The 17,612-nt window shown below is 36.9% G+C and overlaps 1 protein-coding gene across 1 annotated transcript; it reads right to left on the bottom strand.

Moving 5' to 3' along the window:
* Positions 1 to 485: 485 nt before the first annotated feature.
* On the bottom strand, positions 486 to 17,365 carry LOC136043334 (actin-like protein 6B). Its single transcript, XM_065728259.1, has 3 exons — positions 17,159 to 17,365; positions 3,983 to 4,078; positions 486 to 731 (listed from the first exon to the last, which is right to left on the bottom strand). Exons 1-3 carry the CDS (start codon positions 17,348 to 17,350, stop codon positions 564 to 566), a joined length of 456 nt encoding a protein of 151 aa, XP_065584331.1. The 5' UTR covers positions 17,351 to 17,365; the 3' UTR covers positions 486 to 563.
* Between the last annotated feature and the right edge of the window lie 247 nt (positions 17,366 to 17,612).

The raw sequence follows: 17,612 nt of genomic DNA, 5'->3' as shown, positions 1-17,612 counted from the left end.
TCCATAACTGTATATTGGTATCTAAGCTGTAGGTTCACGTTTTATAACGCTCACATCGGCTTCCGACCCTCACATCACTAAAACCAGTGCTCGGGCCAATCGGTTGACAAGCCTGATCTAGAGCGTAAAAAATCAATAATAAAACAAAATAAAAATAGAAAAAACACAAATCTAGAATTTTTGCTCGGGGGCAACTTTATTACAGTCTCATTTTCTTTCAAACTTAGTCTGAACAATTGAGCTGTATACAAAATTTGCTGTATTTATAAACTAATAAAAAACAAAAGTTTACTTTACTATAAAAAATAATTCTACAGTTCAGTTTCAATTGTGGCCAACATAAAAAAAAAAATTAAAATTTTTTCTTTGTGCAAATAAATACTGAATCTTTAAGTAAGATGATTTTTTTTTCCATTTTTATTCCAGCCTAATCTGGGATTATCTATTTTTCTTTACCCTATATAGCAAAGAAAGACAACATAATATCACTTTTCTTACATTTATTTTATAAGAGATTTAAAAATTGATTTCAGTAAAAAAAAGAGTTGTATGCCTAATTGAAATTATGGACATTTCCTTTCAACTTGGTTTTTCCCTCCTTCTTCATACTCTTGTTTAGATATCCACATTTGCTGAAAAGTTCCAAGAGATCCAAGGATCGATCCACCAATCCAAGCTCCATATTTTCTCTCTGCTGGTGAATTAGAGCTGACAATTTTCAATTTCATGCTCTAAAAATAGAAAAATATTAAAAATATAGGGTTTCCAGTAATAGTGATCCCAATGGTGTATTTTTCTTTTCGCAACTATGCCATTTTCAAGGAGTCTCAAGCTATTATTCGAAATTCCCATAAATTGGCTTTCAAAGTAATGTTGAACATTAAGATTAAAGCTATATAATACCTACTATTCCTCAATCAGCTACGCATGGCATTTTTCTCACTAATTAGTTTTCTTCACACATATTAAAATTTTTTGTTACTATGACTGTGGTTCGTTCTTTACAAGGTTGCAGCTCTGCTGAAAAATAAGATTAATAAAAATAAAATAAAAATAAATATAAATATAATAAATATAAATATATAATAAAATATAATAAAATATATATATATAAAAAAGTATTTTAAAAAAAAAGTATTTTGCTATAGTCTTGCTCAGAAAAGGTTCCGTATACCCATGTTTATGCTATTCCTCTAGCAACCCATTCTTTTTACCAACATAACCCCTGACCCTTTTCAAAACGAATCACTATTTGTAATAGAATATCCACATAATGCAATCAAGTCATATAGATGATAATGTGTAAAAAATGCAGCTAATCACATTTTATTTACCCTCCAATCGCTTTCGACTCTTAAAAAGGGCTCAAAGAGTCAATTTTCAATCAAATGAACCTTTTCCCATGTTTCCACGACCACTGTTTCTACATGGGCATGAAAAAAGCAAATAAAGAATGCATGGAAACCACGTCGATCAATACTATAGGGCACTTGATATTCGAAATTAAAGTTTTGAATTACAGTATTTTCGGATATATAGTGTCGTCAAAAACAATAAATGAATTTCAATTAGTTATTACAGTTCTGCAGCTATAGGATCCCTTGCGAAGCTCCTTTGGACTTATATAAAATGGAAAGAAAGTCAGGTCATTTGTCCAGATAAATATCGAACCCTAACCCAGAGTAACCATAAACTGAAAAATGTATTAAAAAAAAAACTGTCAAGTAAGGAAGAGTCACCATTCAAAGCTGATTTGGAAATAGTAGCTATGTTTTGACTAGCGTTAATTGCAAAAGTTAATTACGAAAACAAATCTATCATAATTCGAAAAATAGCCTGAAAAACAGCTTAGGTACAAGAAAGGAGCTAGGTAGTCAGAGAAGACTCGTTCTAGTTTTAGTAGTATCAACGCTACCACCTAGTTTTCTATGCTAAGGGGTTAAATAACATTAACCTTAACCATTTACACTTAAATAAGCTTTTCTACACCAGACTGACAAGAAAATTCATAAAACCACCATAGATAGATAGATAGATAAGTGTATTTTAAAGCCAAATATACAGCCATGAACACAGTACATTAATGTAATAATCATTTAGATCATCACAAACAAACTATTCAGAGTTAATTAAAATAGTACCAAAATTAATTTTAATCGCAATTAAAAACGTTTAACGGAGATCCAAAAATGAACAAGAGTGAAACCCTTCCAGGAAAAGTTATTTATTTAATTTTCAAAATTTATGACTTCCTCATCTAGATTTTCCATTTATTACTATTATGTTGACTTTTTCAAAACGTGACATGTAAACATAACATAAAATTATATGGAGAGCTTGATTTCATTTGGCACTAACTACGATACAGCCAAAATTTATTTCATAAGATTACATAAATAAACATTGTCTCTAGTAATCAAGGCCATATCCAGGGGGGAGGGATAGGGGATTTTACTCCAAACCCCTCGAAATATTTGTCCAACTCGTAAAAACGCACAAAAATGAATATAAACCAATTCTTGATGCATTTTTGTACCCCCCACTCCCGAAAAAAATGTTTTTATAAAAAAACGAAAAAAAAAAATCCTGGATATGGCCCTGCCAGTAAAGCTAGCGATAAAGATTCTCCAGTGAATGTGTGCAAGTCTTATTAGACCAAAACGCACCATCTATAATTTTTACTGTTCAAACTTAACTACTACTACTAATAACTCACCGCAGCACCAAGCCACCTGAGGCCAACAAAGCTACGTACGCTCAACCTCCATCCCAATCTGTTCAAGGCTTCTCTCTTTACACACTCCCAGGAAGTTCCCATTTCCTTTAAATCTTTCTTTATGACATCCTTTCACCCCAGAAGAGGACGACCTGCTTTCCTCTTAGTCCTAGACGGTTGGCCGATAAGGACAATCTTTGGCAATCTTTCATCCTTCATCCACAGAACGTGCCCTAACCATTTCACCCTTTCTTTCATTATAGCCCTAGAAAGCGGGATTGAAACACACTTCGTACAGCCTACTGTTTGAAATACGATCAGTCAGCGGGGTACCCAAAACAATCCGTAGGCAATTTCTCTGGAAAACATTTCGTAAATCTTCATCCGCTTTTCGAAGCGCCCATGCTTCAGAGCCATATTTGACCACTGTCATCCCTATAGCTTCCAATAATCTAATCTTGGTTTGCAGACTTATCTTCCCATTCTTACAAACTTTTTTTTAATTGTGAAAAGACACCCTGAGCCTTAGCTATTCTACTTTTAACATCTTCACTGCTCCTACCGTCTTTACTAATAATGCTACCAAGGTAAGTGAATATGCCAACCTGATCAATCTTTTCGTTACCCAACGTCACCTTTTCATCTTCGCTTATTCCTAGCCTTTGTCACTTAGTCTTCTTAAATTTCAGTCTTCTTAATTTTCAGACCTATTCTAGCACCCTGAACTCGCAAAACCTTTAAATTAATTTTGCTCACTTTCATCTAGGATGCTAAAATCACCATCTAAACCATGAGAGTTTTTCCTCCCCATTTGATTCCGTAGTCTCATATTGTTTTTCCTGTGCTCCTTAAGACAAAGTCCATCAAAATGATCCCTATAAAGGGGGATAGAGCCCAACCCTGCTTAACTCCTGATTTAATACAAAACCAGCTGCTAACTAAGTTCCTACCTTAACCACAGCAGTATCATTCTGGTACAAAGCACTAATCACTTTAATGTAATTGTCTAGTATACCATATAAGGCTAATACCTTTGCTAAAGAGGTTAGGTTAATAGGTTAGGATTGCGGTGACACATTATGGTTGATCTGGGTAGCAATACGAGTCCCAAATTCAAATCCCACCTGCAGCAACCCGTAACTTAAAATTTAATTCTGGAGCTATAATTTGATTATGCAAAAATCTCCATAATCCAATATAATTAAGAAAAAGAAAAAATCAGCTTATTGGTAAGAAAGAACATAATAAACTCAAATCTCTACTCACCGATGGGGTTTTAACTGAAAGATCCCTAGTTAATCGCTCAGAAAAACCTTGAAGCAATGAATTGCCACCAGTTACAATAACGTTTCCATAAAGGCTCTGAAAAAGAAAAAAAATTATTTCTATTTGTTCTTTTTTTTAAATCGAAACAATTATTTAACATAGAAAACCGCCGCAAATTCTGTGCAAATATCAATTTTGAATGGTCAAGCTAGGTATGGTAACATGTTTAGCCGCGGCGCTAACTCAAACAAACATAGAGAGGGGGGGAATTTTTAGTCATTTAAAAATGAAATATTCAGAAAAGGTATTTCTCAAAATCTAGGGGAGAGGGTACTTTTTTGTACCAATGTATGGAATAAAATAGAAAAACAAAGGTCTTGTTCCGGATCTAGAGAGGAAGAAGGGAGGTTATTAATCGGATATAAAAAAAATCATTAATATGCAAAATAAAATAAACATCATGTAAATCGATTTTGAAAGCAATCATATTAATTGGATATACGCTATAGATACATCAATGAAGATCTTCTCGTATACGTTCTGTCAGTACCAGACAAAACTAGCAAAGGATTGGAACATCTGGCGTCTATCCAAGCCATCCCATCATAGCCTTACACCATGCAAACTGTGTCAAGATATTACCAATCTACCATGGAGGTGTGAGCTTGAAATCCTCCTCTGATTCAGGTTCATCGAAATTTCAATAATATATACATGACATACTAAATATACAAATATCCGACAGAGAGACAGGCTCAGTTTGCACTGATAAAACAATTAAAGAAACAAATACAAAATAAGTGGATAGTCAATCAAAGAAAGACATGACAAAGAAGAAAGAGAGAGAAAAAATATAATATACATAATATAATAGACAGAATTATTCACCCTGCCACTGATTTTTCCAACAACTTTCAACATTTGGATACGATATAGATCACTATTAATACAATCACAATATTTTATTGGGAATGTAGACCCCTATGAATAATAATTTATGAGAATAGAATTATCTTGTGCTATATATATGTATATATATATATGAGTATTGTTTCAGAGTTCAAAGTGTCAATATCTAAATCGGATATTGCTTGGGGAATATGAATTCAGTAGGTTTTATCTGAAGAAAAAAAAAATTCGCAATAAGGATTGTAGTGACGTTTAACCCCTACTTAAACTTACTGAGCTATATATTAAAGATATTGCACGGACATTATTAATTCAGTAGGTTTTTTATGTTAGGATTTATATCATGTTGCAATAAGAACTATAGTGACTAGGACAATGATTTTTTATTGTGAAGTGAGAGCTGGTTGGATGGTAATTAAACAATGATAGGCATGTTCTATGTTTGTCCGGTGTTGAACTTTTTGCAGCGGCATATAGCGAAAGATAAGGACTCAATCATTCAAATTGCTGCAAGGTTTTTTGGGAAAGATACAATTAAGCAAGTGATCGAGACGTGCAAAAAGGCTTTTCAAGTGGAAATTTTGAAAAACGAAGAGGTTCGCACCATGCTACATCTTCCCTATCAGATATTTACGAATTAATTACTGGCTTAGTGCAACACGATGAACTTCCATCACTTTTTGTCATTATAAACCTCTTGGATGTGCCATCCTTTCCAAATGATTCGCCTACGATTGTGGCTTCACGCTTAAATGAGTGTGTCCGTGTGCTAAATTTCTTGGTGGAAAAGCAAGAAACTTGCTCACAGGTTCCAGTCTCAACTGTCTGGCCATCAGCGTCACCACGTCAGCCACCCACCGTTCCTTTAGTGCTAAAGAGCATTCCTGCAAGTATTAACGTGCATAACCCGAAGAACGAGCGTGAATTTATGCAGAAAATTGGCTGCGCAGATAAAGCAAAGCACATAATTAGTCGGTTGTTCATTTAATCGATGAAGAGTCGGCCACTGCAGCAGTTGCAGCCATCCCAAATCATGCCAGAGTTATTAAAACTGAACATGCCGGTATTATCAACATGAATCCCGACTATGATTTCTCCCAGATTTTAGGGCTTGATAGCAGTGTTGTGAGTGCGAAAAGGTATGGAAGTTCTAGAATAGTGCAACTGAACTTTAAAACTAAAGAAGAGCTTGATATTGCAATCAAGTTTGGCATCAATATTGAATATTGCCTATTTCGAATGACTCTGCCAATTGAAAAGTCTAAGCAATGCCTAAAGTGCCAAGGATTTGGGCATTTTGTAAGGGACTGTAAGAATCCTGTTAAATGTAATAAATGTGGAGGGGATCACACTAACAAGGACCAAGCATGTTCTTCTCAGTTGTTAAGTGCACTAATTGTGGAGGGAGTCATCGTAGAAATAGCTTTGTAAAGCATCGGGTTCGGACGGCCTGAAGCCCGAACATCTGATGTATGAGACAGTAAAATTGTTTGGACAGCTTGCTATTTTATTTAAGGCTTGTATGGCCCAGCAGCATATTCCTGATGCGCTGTGCGAAGGCCTAGTAATGTGCATTTTTAAGAATAAGAACTAAGAGCTCATATGGCACTTGTGGCGAGGTCGGGAGAGCCAAGAGCTCATATGGTACGAGCTCATATTTTCATCGTCTTAGCACGTCCAGAAGCGCCAAACTCGCCAAAGCACTGAACCCCACCCCCTAACTCCCCCAAAGAGAGCGGATCGAGTCCGGTTACGTCAGCCACGTATCTACGACATTTATAAGCATTTTCCAAGATTTCTAGTTTCCCCATCCAGATCCCCCCCAATTTCAACAGATCTGGTCGGGATTTGAAATAAGAGCGCTGAGTCGGGATTTGAAATAAGAGCGTCACCCGTTCTTAAGTTAAAAATACCTCAATTTTTCTAATTTTTCCAAATTAACAACCCCCAGCTCCCCCAAAGAGAACGGATCCGTACCAACTATGTCAATCTCGTATCTATAAATTATGCTTATTCTTACCATCAAGTTTCATCCTGATATCTCCACTCTAAGCGTTTTTGAAGATTTCCGGTTTCCAAGATTTCTGTTTCCCCCCTCCAGCTCTGTATGTCCCCGGATCCGATTCGAATTGAAAATGGAGCATCTGAGACATAAGATTCTTCTATATATCAAGTTTCATTGAGATCCGATCACCCATTCGTAAGATACCTCGATTTCACGTTTTCCAAGAATTCCGGCTTCCCCCTCCAGCTCCTTTCAATGTCACCGGATCTGGTCGGGATTTAAAATGAGAGTTTTAAAGCACAAGATCCTTTTAGATATCAAATTTCATTAAGATCTGATCACCCGTTTGTAAGTTCCAAATACCTCATTTTTTCTAATTTTTCCAAATTACTCCCCCTTCTCAACTCCACCAAAGAGAGCGAATCCAGTCACCTATCTTGGACTTGTGCTTATTCTTTCCACCAAGTTTCATCCTGATCAATCCACTTTAAGCGTTTTCCAAGATTTTCAGGCCCCCTCCCCCCTAATGACACTAGACCCTGTCGGGATAAAAAATAAATAATAAGAGTTTCGAAGTCCTTCTAAATATGGAATTTCATTAAGATACGGTCACTCTTTTGCAAGTTAAAAAAACCTCACCTTTTCTAATTTTTTAGAATTAACCTCCCCCCCAACTCCCCCAAAGAGAGCAGATCCATTCCGGTTATGTAAATCCCGTATCTAGGAATTGTGCTTATTTTCCCCACCAAGTTTCATACCGATCCCTCCACTCTAAGCATTTTCCAAGGTTTTTATTTTTCCCACCAAATTTCATCCCGATCCCTCCACTCTAAGCGTTTTCCAAGATTTTAGGTTTCCCCTCTCAATTCCCCCCAATGTCACTGGATCCAATCGAGATTTAAAATAAGAGCTCTGAGACACGATATCCTGCCAAACTTTAAATTTCATTAAGATCCGATCACTCCTTCGTAAGTTATAAATACCTAATTTTTTCCAATTTTTCAGAATTAACCCCCCCCAAACTCCCCCAAACAGAGCGGATCCGTTCCAATTATGTCAATAACGCATCTAGGACTTCTGCTTATTTTCCCACCAAGTTTCATCCCGATCCCTCCACTCTAAGCGTTTTCCAAGATTTTAGGCTCCCCCTTCCAACTCCCCCCAATGTAACCGGATCTGGTCAGGATTTGAAATAAGAGCTCTGAGACACGATATCCTTCCAAACATCAAAGTTCATTAAAATCCTATTGCCCGTTCGTAAGTTAAGAATACTTCATTTTTTCCATTATTTTCGAGTTAACCGCCCCCCCCCAGATAGTCAAATCGGGAAAACGACTATTTCTAGTTTAATCTGGTCCGGTCCCTGATACGCCTGCCGAGTTTCATCGTCCTAGCTTGCCTAGCAAAACCGGCACATACAGACAGACCGACAGAATTAGCGATCGCTTAATGTCACTAGGTTAATACCCAGTGCCATAAAAATAAAGACCAAAAATCCTGTAACGCATTTAGACTGATAACCGTGTGTTTGACGATTGGCAAGCTTCTTGAGAAGCTTATCTATAATGACATTAGCACGAAATGTGATCATGGCGACAAGCGCTTTGGTTTTCGGAAAGATCTTGGCGTGCAGAACGCCCACGTAACTCTTCTAGCGATTCTTGAAAGGCATAAAAAGACAAAATATAACCTCTACGTTTGCGCTATTGATATTTTTTAATACCTGGTTAGCTCAGTCGGTAGAGCGTGGGACTTTTAATCCTAAGGTCCATTGATATTTCAAAGGCTTTTGAATCCATTCTTCACTCTCTAGCAATTTTGTCTCTCTTTGGAAGTGAAGTTAATCCATTTGCTTGCACCTGCCTGTGGCAGTGGTATCAGAACTCCTCAATCCAGATTCTCTGGCAAGATACTGTTAGTAATCGTATTCGTGCACACCATGGTGTTAAGCAAGGTCCTGTTCTTAGTCCAGCAATATTTGATAACTCTATTAGAGTAGTCACTCGACAGATTCCACCATACTTAATTGAGTCATATATTGACGCAAGTCACTTGTCTTATGCCAATGACATCCTTCTCTTGGCTGTCAATCTTGGGGCACTCCAATACGCTGTTGATGTTGTTTGCTACGGACTGAAAGAAATCAGTCTTTCAGTTGCTACTTCCAAAACAGAGTTTCTTGTCCTTGGACTAGAGATCGCCTCCAAAATCCGAAGTTGATCCCGCCACAATCTCATCTTCCAGGTATTTATCATTAGGTATTTAGGTCTTCCATTTAGAACTTCAATTATATCCACTAGGCATCTTATAATTTGTTCTTTGAAAGAAAAACTAAGAAAATCTTATGGTCTTCTCGCCAGAGAAAAGGGCCAGTTAGATAAGAGAACCCTTGGTCGGCTATTTAATGCGTTTTTTGCACCGCATGTATTATTTTTGCCACCTGTTTGGAAATTTTTCTCTGCATCTGATAAAAAGCAAATCCAATCGCTATTCTTTAGGTTCTGCAAGCATTTTCTTAGTATTCCCGTTTGGACTTGTAATAAATATTTATATATTATATATATAGATAGATATAAAAATAAGTTGTCTGTCTGTCTGTCGAGTGACCTCACTGTCCGCACATGACGTCTGAATTATTTCATCATATACCAATTCAAAAACAAATGTAATCAAGCCGAAGTAGCTGAGTTGGTAGAGCGTCAAGTTTCAAGTTCTAGGTCCGAGAGGTTCCAGATTCAAACCTTGAATACAAAAGAAAAAAAAACTAAAAAAGGTAAAAACTACAAAAAAAAGAAAATACTAAAAAAACTAAAAATGCTAAGAAACTAAAAAAAGGGTTAAAAACTAAAAAAGAAAAAAAAACTGAAAAAAACTAAAAAAAAGGTAAAAACTACAAAACAAAACTAAAAAGAAAAAAAACTAAAAAAAAAAAATGAAAAATAAAGGAGAAAAAGAAAACTAAAAAAATTAAAATAAAATAAAAAAAAACTACACGAGATCCTTCTAAATATCAAATTTCATTAAGATCTGGTCACCATTTTGTAAGTTAAAAATACCTCAATTTTCAAAATTATCCCCCCCACCCCAATTCCACCAAAGAGAGCATATCCGGTCCGATTATGTCAGTCACGTATCTTAGACAGGTTTTTATTCTTCCCATCCAGTTACATCCTGATCTCGCCGCTTTAAGTATTTTCTAAGGTTTCTGGTCACCCCCAACTGCCCCCTCCAATTACGCTTGATCCGGTTGAGATTTAAAATAAGAGATCTGAGTTAGGAGGTCCTTCTAAATATGAAGTTTCATGAAGATCCGATCACTCCTTCGTAAGTTAAAAACGCGTCATTTTTTTATTTGTTCAGAATTAACCCCCCCCCCAAAAAAAAAAATTGCGGATTACTTCAGGTGATGTTCTACATTCAAGGTCCGGTTATGTCAGTCACGTATCTTAGACAGGTTTCTATTCTTCCCATCCAGTTTCATCCTGATCTCACCGCTTTAAGTATTTTCTAAGGTTTCCGGTCCCCCCCCCCCCAACTGCCCACCTCCAATTACGCTTGATCCGGTTTAGATTTAAAATAAGAGATCTGAGTTACGAGGTCCTTCTAAATATGAAGTTTCATGAAGATCCGATCACTCCTTCGTAAGTTAAAAACACGTCATTTTTTCTTATTTGTTCAGAATTACCCCCCCCCCAAAAAAAAAATAGCGGATCTGTTCCAATTATATAAATCACGTATGTAAGACTTTTGCTTATTTTTACCACCAAGTTTCATCCCGATCCCTCCAATTTAAGCGTTTTCCATGATTTTAGGTTCCCACACCCCAAACTTCCCCCAATATCACCAGATCCGGTCAGGATTTAAGATAAGAGCTTTGAGACACGATATCGTTCTAAATATCAAATTTCATTGAGATCCAATCACCCGTTCGTAAGTTAAAATACCTCATTTTTTCTAATTTTTCACAATTAACCCCTCCCCCAACTACCCCAAAGAGAGCGGATCCGTTCCGGTTATGTCAATCATGTATCTAGGACTCGTGATTGTTTTTTCCACCAAGTTTCATCCCGATCCCTCCACTCTAAGTGTTTTCCAAGTTTTAGGTTTTCCCTTTCCAACTCCCCCCAATGTCACCAGATTCGGTCGGGTTTAAAATAAGAGCTCTGAGCCTCGATATCCTTCTAAATATCAAATTTCATTGAGATCCGACCACCCGTTCGTAAGTTAAAAATAACTCACTTTTTCTAATTTTTCAGAAATAACCCCCCCCCCCCCCAACTACCCCAAAGAGAGCGGATCCGTTCCGTTTATGTCAATCATCTATCTAGGACTTGTGTTTATTTTTCACACCAAGTTTCATCCCGATCCCTCCACTCTAAGTGTTTTCCAAGTTTCAGGTTTCCCCCTCCCAACTCCCCCCAAATGTCACCAGATCCGTTCGGAATTTAAAATAAGAGCCCTGAGACACGATATCCTTCTAAATATCAAATTTCATTGAGATCCGATCACCCGTTCGTAAGTTAAAATACTTCATTTTTCTAATTTTTCGGAATTACCCCCTCCCCCCCAACTACCCCAAAGAGAGCGGATCCTTTTCGGTTATATCAGTCATGTATCTAAGACTTGTGCTTAATATTCCCACCAAGTTTCATCCCGATCCCTCCACTCTAAGTTTTTTCCAAGTTTTAGGTTTCCCCCTCCCAACTCCTCCCCCCAATGTCACCGGATCTGGTCGGGATTTAAAATAAGAGCTCTAAGACATCATATCCTTCTAGATATCAAATTTCATTGAGATCCGATCACCCGTTCGTAAGTTAAAAATACCTCATTTTTTTATTTTTCAGAATTACCCCCCCCCCCCCCAACCACCCCAAAGAGATCGGATCCGTTTCGGTTATGTCGATCATGTATCTAGGACTTGTGCTTGTTTTTCCCACCAAGTTTCATCCCGATCCCTCCATTCTAAGTGTTTTCCTAGATTTTAGGTTTCCCCCTCCCATATCCTCCCAAATGTCACCAGATCCGGTCGGGATTTAAAATAACAGCTCTGATCTTTCTGATCCTTCTGATCCACACGATATCCTTCCAAACATATAATTTGATTAAGATCTGATCAACAGTTCGTAAGTTAAAAATACTTCTATTTTTCTATTTTTTCCGAATTAACCGACCCCCCACTCATCCCCAGATGGTCAAATTGGGAAAACGACTGTTTCTAATTTAAGCTGGTCCCTTCCCTGATACGCCTGCCAAATTTCATCGTCCTAGCTTACCTGGAAGTGCCTAAAGTAGCAAAATCGGGACCGACAGACAGACCGACAGAATTGGCGATTGCTATATGTCACTTGCTTAATACCAAGTGCCATAAAAAAAAAGGAAAAAAACTGAAAAATAAAGGAGAAAAATAAAACTAAAAAAAATAAAAATAAAAATAAAAATAAACTAAAAAAGGTAAATGTATTCAAGCTGAAGTAGTTGAGTTGGTAAAGCGTTATGTTCCAGGTTCTAGGTCCGAGAGGTTCCAGGTTCGAACCTTTGCTTTAGCATTAATACAAAAGAAGAAAAAAAACTAAAAAAGGTTAAAACTACATAAAAAAATAAAAATAAACTAAACAAGAGCTAAGAGCTCATATGGCACTTGTGACGAGGCGAGAAGAGCTAAGAGCCAAGAGATCATATGGTATGAGCTCTAATAAAATTCTATGAATCAATAGATTGATTTAAAAAGGAAAATAAGAGGCTTAATACCGGTCAAGATTTAAAATAAGAGCTCTGAGTCACAAAGTCCTTCTAAATGTCAAAATTCATTAAGATCCTATCACCCACTCGTAAGTTATAATTACCTAATTTTTTCTCATTTTTCCTCTCCCTTTTGCCCCCCAGATGGTCGAATCTGGGAAAACGACTTTATCAAGTCAAATTGTGCAGCTCCCTGACACGCCTACCAATTTTCATCGCCCTAGCACGTCCAGAAGCACCGAACTCGCCAAATCACTGAACCCCTCCCCCCAACTCCCCCAAAGAGAGCGAATCCAGTACGATTCTGTCAATCACGTATCAAGGACATTTGTTTATTCTATCCACCAAGCTTCATCCCGATTCCTACACTCCAAGTGTTTTTCCAAGATTTCCCCCTCCAAATCCCCACAATGTCAAAAGATCTGGTCGGGAATTGAAATAAGAGCTCTGAGACATGAATTCCTTCTAAAAATCAAATTTCATTACGATCCGATCATCTATTCGTAAGATATAAATACTCCAATTTTCATGTTTTCCAAGAATTCCGGTCCCCCCCTCCAACTCCCCCGAATGTCACAGGATCTGGTCGGAATTTGAAATTAGAACTTTAAAGCACAAGATCCTTCTAAATATCAAATTTCATTAAGATCTGGTCAACCTTTCGTAAGTTACAAATACCTCAATTTTCAAAATTACCCCCCCCCCCCCCAATTCCACCAAAGAGGAGCAGATCCGGTCCAGTTATGTCAGTCACGTATCTTAGACAGGTTTCTATTCTTCCCATCCAGTTTCATCCTGATCTCACCGCTTCAAGTATTTTCTAAGATTTCCGGTCCCCCCAACTGCCCCCCCCCAATTACGCTTGATCCGGTTGAGATTTAAAATAAGATATCGGAGTTACGAGGTCCTTCTAAATATGAAGTTTCATGAAGATCCGATCACTCCTTCGTAAGTTAAAAATACGTCATTTTTCTTATTTTTCAGAATTACCCCCCCCCCCCCGCAATTGAGCGGATCCGTTCTAATTATGTAAATCACGTATGCAAGACTTCTGCTTATTATTCCAACCAAGTTTCATCCCAATCCCTCCAATCTAAGCGTTTCCCATCATTTTAGGTCTCCCCACCCCAAACTTCCCCCAATGTCACCAGATCCGGTCAGGATTTAAAATAAGAGCTTTGAGACACGATATCCTTCTAAAAATCAAATTTCATGGAGGTCCTATCACCCGTTCGTAGGTTAAAAATACCTCATTTTTTCTAATTTTTTCGAATTTACCCCCCCCCCCCAACTACCCCAAAGAGAGCGGATCCGTTGTGGTTATGTCAATCATGTATCTAGGACTCGTGTTTTTTTCCACCAAGTTTCATCCCGATCCCTCCACTCTAAGTGTTTTCTAATTTTTAGGTTTCTCCCTCCCAACTCCCCCCCCCCCAATGTCACCAGATCCGGTCGGGTTTAAAATAAGAGCTCTGAGCCACGATATCCTTCTAAATATCAAATTTCATTGAGATCCGATCACCGTTCGTAAGTTAAAAATACCTCATTTTTTTATTTTTTTCAGAAATACCCCCCCCCCCAACTACCCAAAAGAGAGCGGATCCGTTCCGTTTATGCCAATCATCTACATAGGACTTGTGTTTATTTTTCCCACCATGTTTCATCCCGATCCCTCCACTCTAAGTGTTTTCCAAGTTTTAGGTTTCCCCCTCCCAACTCCCCGCCCCCATCGCCAGATCCGGTCGGGATTTAAAATAAGAGCTCTAAGACACGATATCCTTCTAAACATCAAATTTCATTGAGATCCGATCACCCGTTCGTAAGTTGAAAATACCTCATTTTTCTAATTTTTAAGAATTACCCCCCCCCCCCCAACTACCCCAAAGAGAGCAAATCAGTTCCGATTATGTCAATCATGTATCTGGGACTTGCGCTTATTTTCCCCATCAAGTTTCATCCCGATCCCTCTACTCTAAGTGTTTTCCAAGATTTTAGGTTTTCCCCCTCCAACTCCCCACAATGTCATCAGACCCAGTCGGGATTTAAAATAAGAGCTCTGAGACACAATATCATTCCAAACATCACATTTCATTAAGATCCAATCACCCGCTCATAAGTTAAAAATACTTCATTTTTTCTATTTTTGCCGAATTAACCGGCCCCTACCCCCCCCCCCCCCCAGATGGTCAAATCGGGAAAACGGCTATTTCTAATTTAATCTGGTCCGGTCTCTGATACGCTTGTCAAATTTCATCGTCCTAGCTTACCTGGAAGTGCCTAAAGTAGCAAAACCGGGACTTTAGGTTTTCCCCCTCCAACTCCCCCCAATGTCATCAGATCCGGTCGGGATTTAAAATAAGAGCTCTGAGACACAATATCATTCCAAACATCAAATTTCATTGAGATCCAATCACCCGCTGATAAGTTAAAAATACTTCATTTTTTCTATTTTTTGCGAATTAACCGGGCCCCCACTCCCCCCCAGATGGTCAAATCGGAAAAACGACTATTTGTAATTCAATCTGGTCCGGTCCCTGATACGCTTGCCAAATTTCATCGTCCTAGCTTACCTGGAAGTGCCTAAAGTAGCAAAACCGGGACCGACAGACAGACAGACCGACAGACCGACAGAATTGGCGACGGCTATATGTCACTTGTTTAATACCAAGTGCCATAAAAAGCTAAAAAACTAAAAAAAAGGTAAAAACTACAAAAAAAAATAAAAAGAAAAAAAACTAAAAACTAATAAAAAAAGCTAAAAAAACTAAAAACTGAAAATGAAAAAAAAACTAAAAAAGGAAAAAAACTGAAAAATAAAGGAGAAAAAGAAAACAAAAAAACTAAAAAAAACAAACAAAAAAGGTAAAAAACTACAAAAAAAACTAAAAAGAAAAAAGAAAAAACTTAAAAAGCTAAAAATAAGGTAAAAACCAAAAAAAAACTAAAAAGAAAAAAGAAAAAAGAAAAAAACTTAAAAAGCTAAAAAAAAGGTAAAAACAAAAAAAAATAAAAAGAAAAAAGGAAAAAAACAAAATATTTATTTCATCATATACCAATTCAAAAACGAATGTATATACAGACCGGACACAGGGAATATAAATGACGACCAGGGCACTCAAAGAGAAATTACAGACTGGGATACCGGGATACAAATGACGACTGGGACGTGTGTGTTGACTGAAGTCATGTTTGTGTGTCGACTGACGTCATGTTTGTCGACTATAAATGACGACTGGGACACAGGGACACAATTACAACGGGGACGCCGGGGGGGGGGCACAGGGGGATATATAAATGACGATGGAGACACAGGGAATGTTTGATTAGCAATCACCATCAACAAAGCTCAAGTGTAATCATTAGAATAATGAGGTATAGATCTGAATACAGATTGTTTTTCCCATGGACAATTAAATGTTGCATGTTAAAGAGTCGGTAAACCTGACAATCTATTTATATGTACAGACAATGGGACAGCGAAGAATGTTGTATATTCGCAAGTTTTACGTCGTTAAATACATATATAAGCGCCACCCCAACAGCTAGTATATATATATATATATATATATATATATATATATATATATATATATATATATATATATATACATGCTTGAAAGGTGTAGCATAAGTGGGAGACAGGAACAACGGCAATCAAAGGGGTAAAATTAACCTTGACTTGATGCCCACTTAATTGTACAATCTGCCTTGGCTTTTTCTACAAATGGCCATAACTTGACTTTTCCCACAACTATTCCATTTTCAATTCAAATATTCAAATATATATAATATATATATATATATATATATATATATATATATATATATATATATATATATATATATATATATATATATATATATATATATATATATATATATATATATATATATATATATATATATATATGTGTGTGTGTTTATTTGTCTGTCAATCCATGGAAAACAAATTGAGTTTTTTGATACTGGCAATCAGAAAATCTAATGAAAAAGCTGACTCGACAAGGTTCAATCTGCGAAAAAAAAACCTAAGTACAATACCTCGTAAGAGCTTGATCAATGGCTTAACTTTGGAGAGGAATGCTTAGCTACAACATTAAAAAAGTTTGCTTTTTTGGACTATAGTTTAAAATTATATTTTTCGTAAAATTCTAAAAAAGAGCTTTAAAAACATACTAGAATTTGATAATTGACAGCAAGAGGCCTCTTTCTTTTTTCTATCATACAAAAGAACCAGGCGTTTTTTTTTTAGTTTCTTGAAGTAAAAATTCTATCCCTTCAATCTGTAAGAAAAAGTGCTTGCTTCAACTGGCTTGATCATCAGTGCCTATGAGAATTTTTACGCCTCTTTTCAGACATTAGATTTTTTTTATATATAAAAGTCTAAAAAAAAAAATACAGAAGCAACCCTCTTTCTTTGTATTGTCATCCAAAGAACCAGACAAAGTTTTTCTACTAGCTTCATAATAGGAACATTTTAAGCCTCCAGCCCCCCCCCAAAAAAAAAAAAAAACAATACTCACCGGCCTTAAGTCAACATCACACATGCCGACACTGGTTGTTACGACATGTCCTATTCCTAGCATAGTTGAAGACACTCCACGAATTCCACTAGGGTCAAATAAAGCCTCTGGTATCCTAAACCGTTCTGCTCCAAAGTCCTGTTTAAAAAGATGTGATTTTAAATAAATAAAAAAAATGGGAGGCTTCTTCATAAAAAATAAATATCAGAGGATAGTAACGAAGAGGATTTGTAGCTGGTTTTGATTGTTATATGTTTTATATCGGCACGAGGAACCTGAAGAACAGGAAAAATGAGGAACGAAAATTTTCGTATTACGTATGTCGTCATTCTTATGCTTAAAGCACTATAAACCTATTACGTCACATTTTGCATTTCACACTCGTGAGGTAGGATCTGAGACAGGATTGAAGACCGCTTGCTAAGCTGTTCTCAAAAGGAGGGTCAGCAGGGTA

The sequence above is a fragment of the Artemia franciscana genome, unplaced genomic scaffold (genome assembly GCF_032884065.1).
Source record: "Artemia franciscana unplaced genomic scaffold, ASM3288406v1 Scaffold_4613, whole genome shotgun sequence".
NCBI classification, from domain to species: Eukaryota; Metazoa; Arthropoda; class Branchiopoda; order Anostraca; family Artemiidae; genus Artemia; species Artemia franciscana.
This window is presented reverse-complemented; position numbering and strand designations above follow the sequence as displayed.

Bases quoted from the DNA above. Each gene is read 5' to 3' on its own strand.
- LOC136043334 (XM_065728259.1), bottom strand. From the start codon at position 17,350: ATGAAGAAGCCTCCCATTTTTTTTATTTATTTAAAATCACATCTTTTT. The intron at 4,079-17,158 runs GTGAGTATTGTT...TTTCTTTTTCAG, and splicing joins GTGATGTTGACTTAAGGCCG to AGCCTTTATGGAAACGTTAT. The intron at 732-3,982 runs GTGAGTAGAGAT...TTCTATTTTTAG, and splicing joins TTTCAGTTAAAACCCCATCG to AGCATGAAATTGAAAATTGT.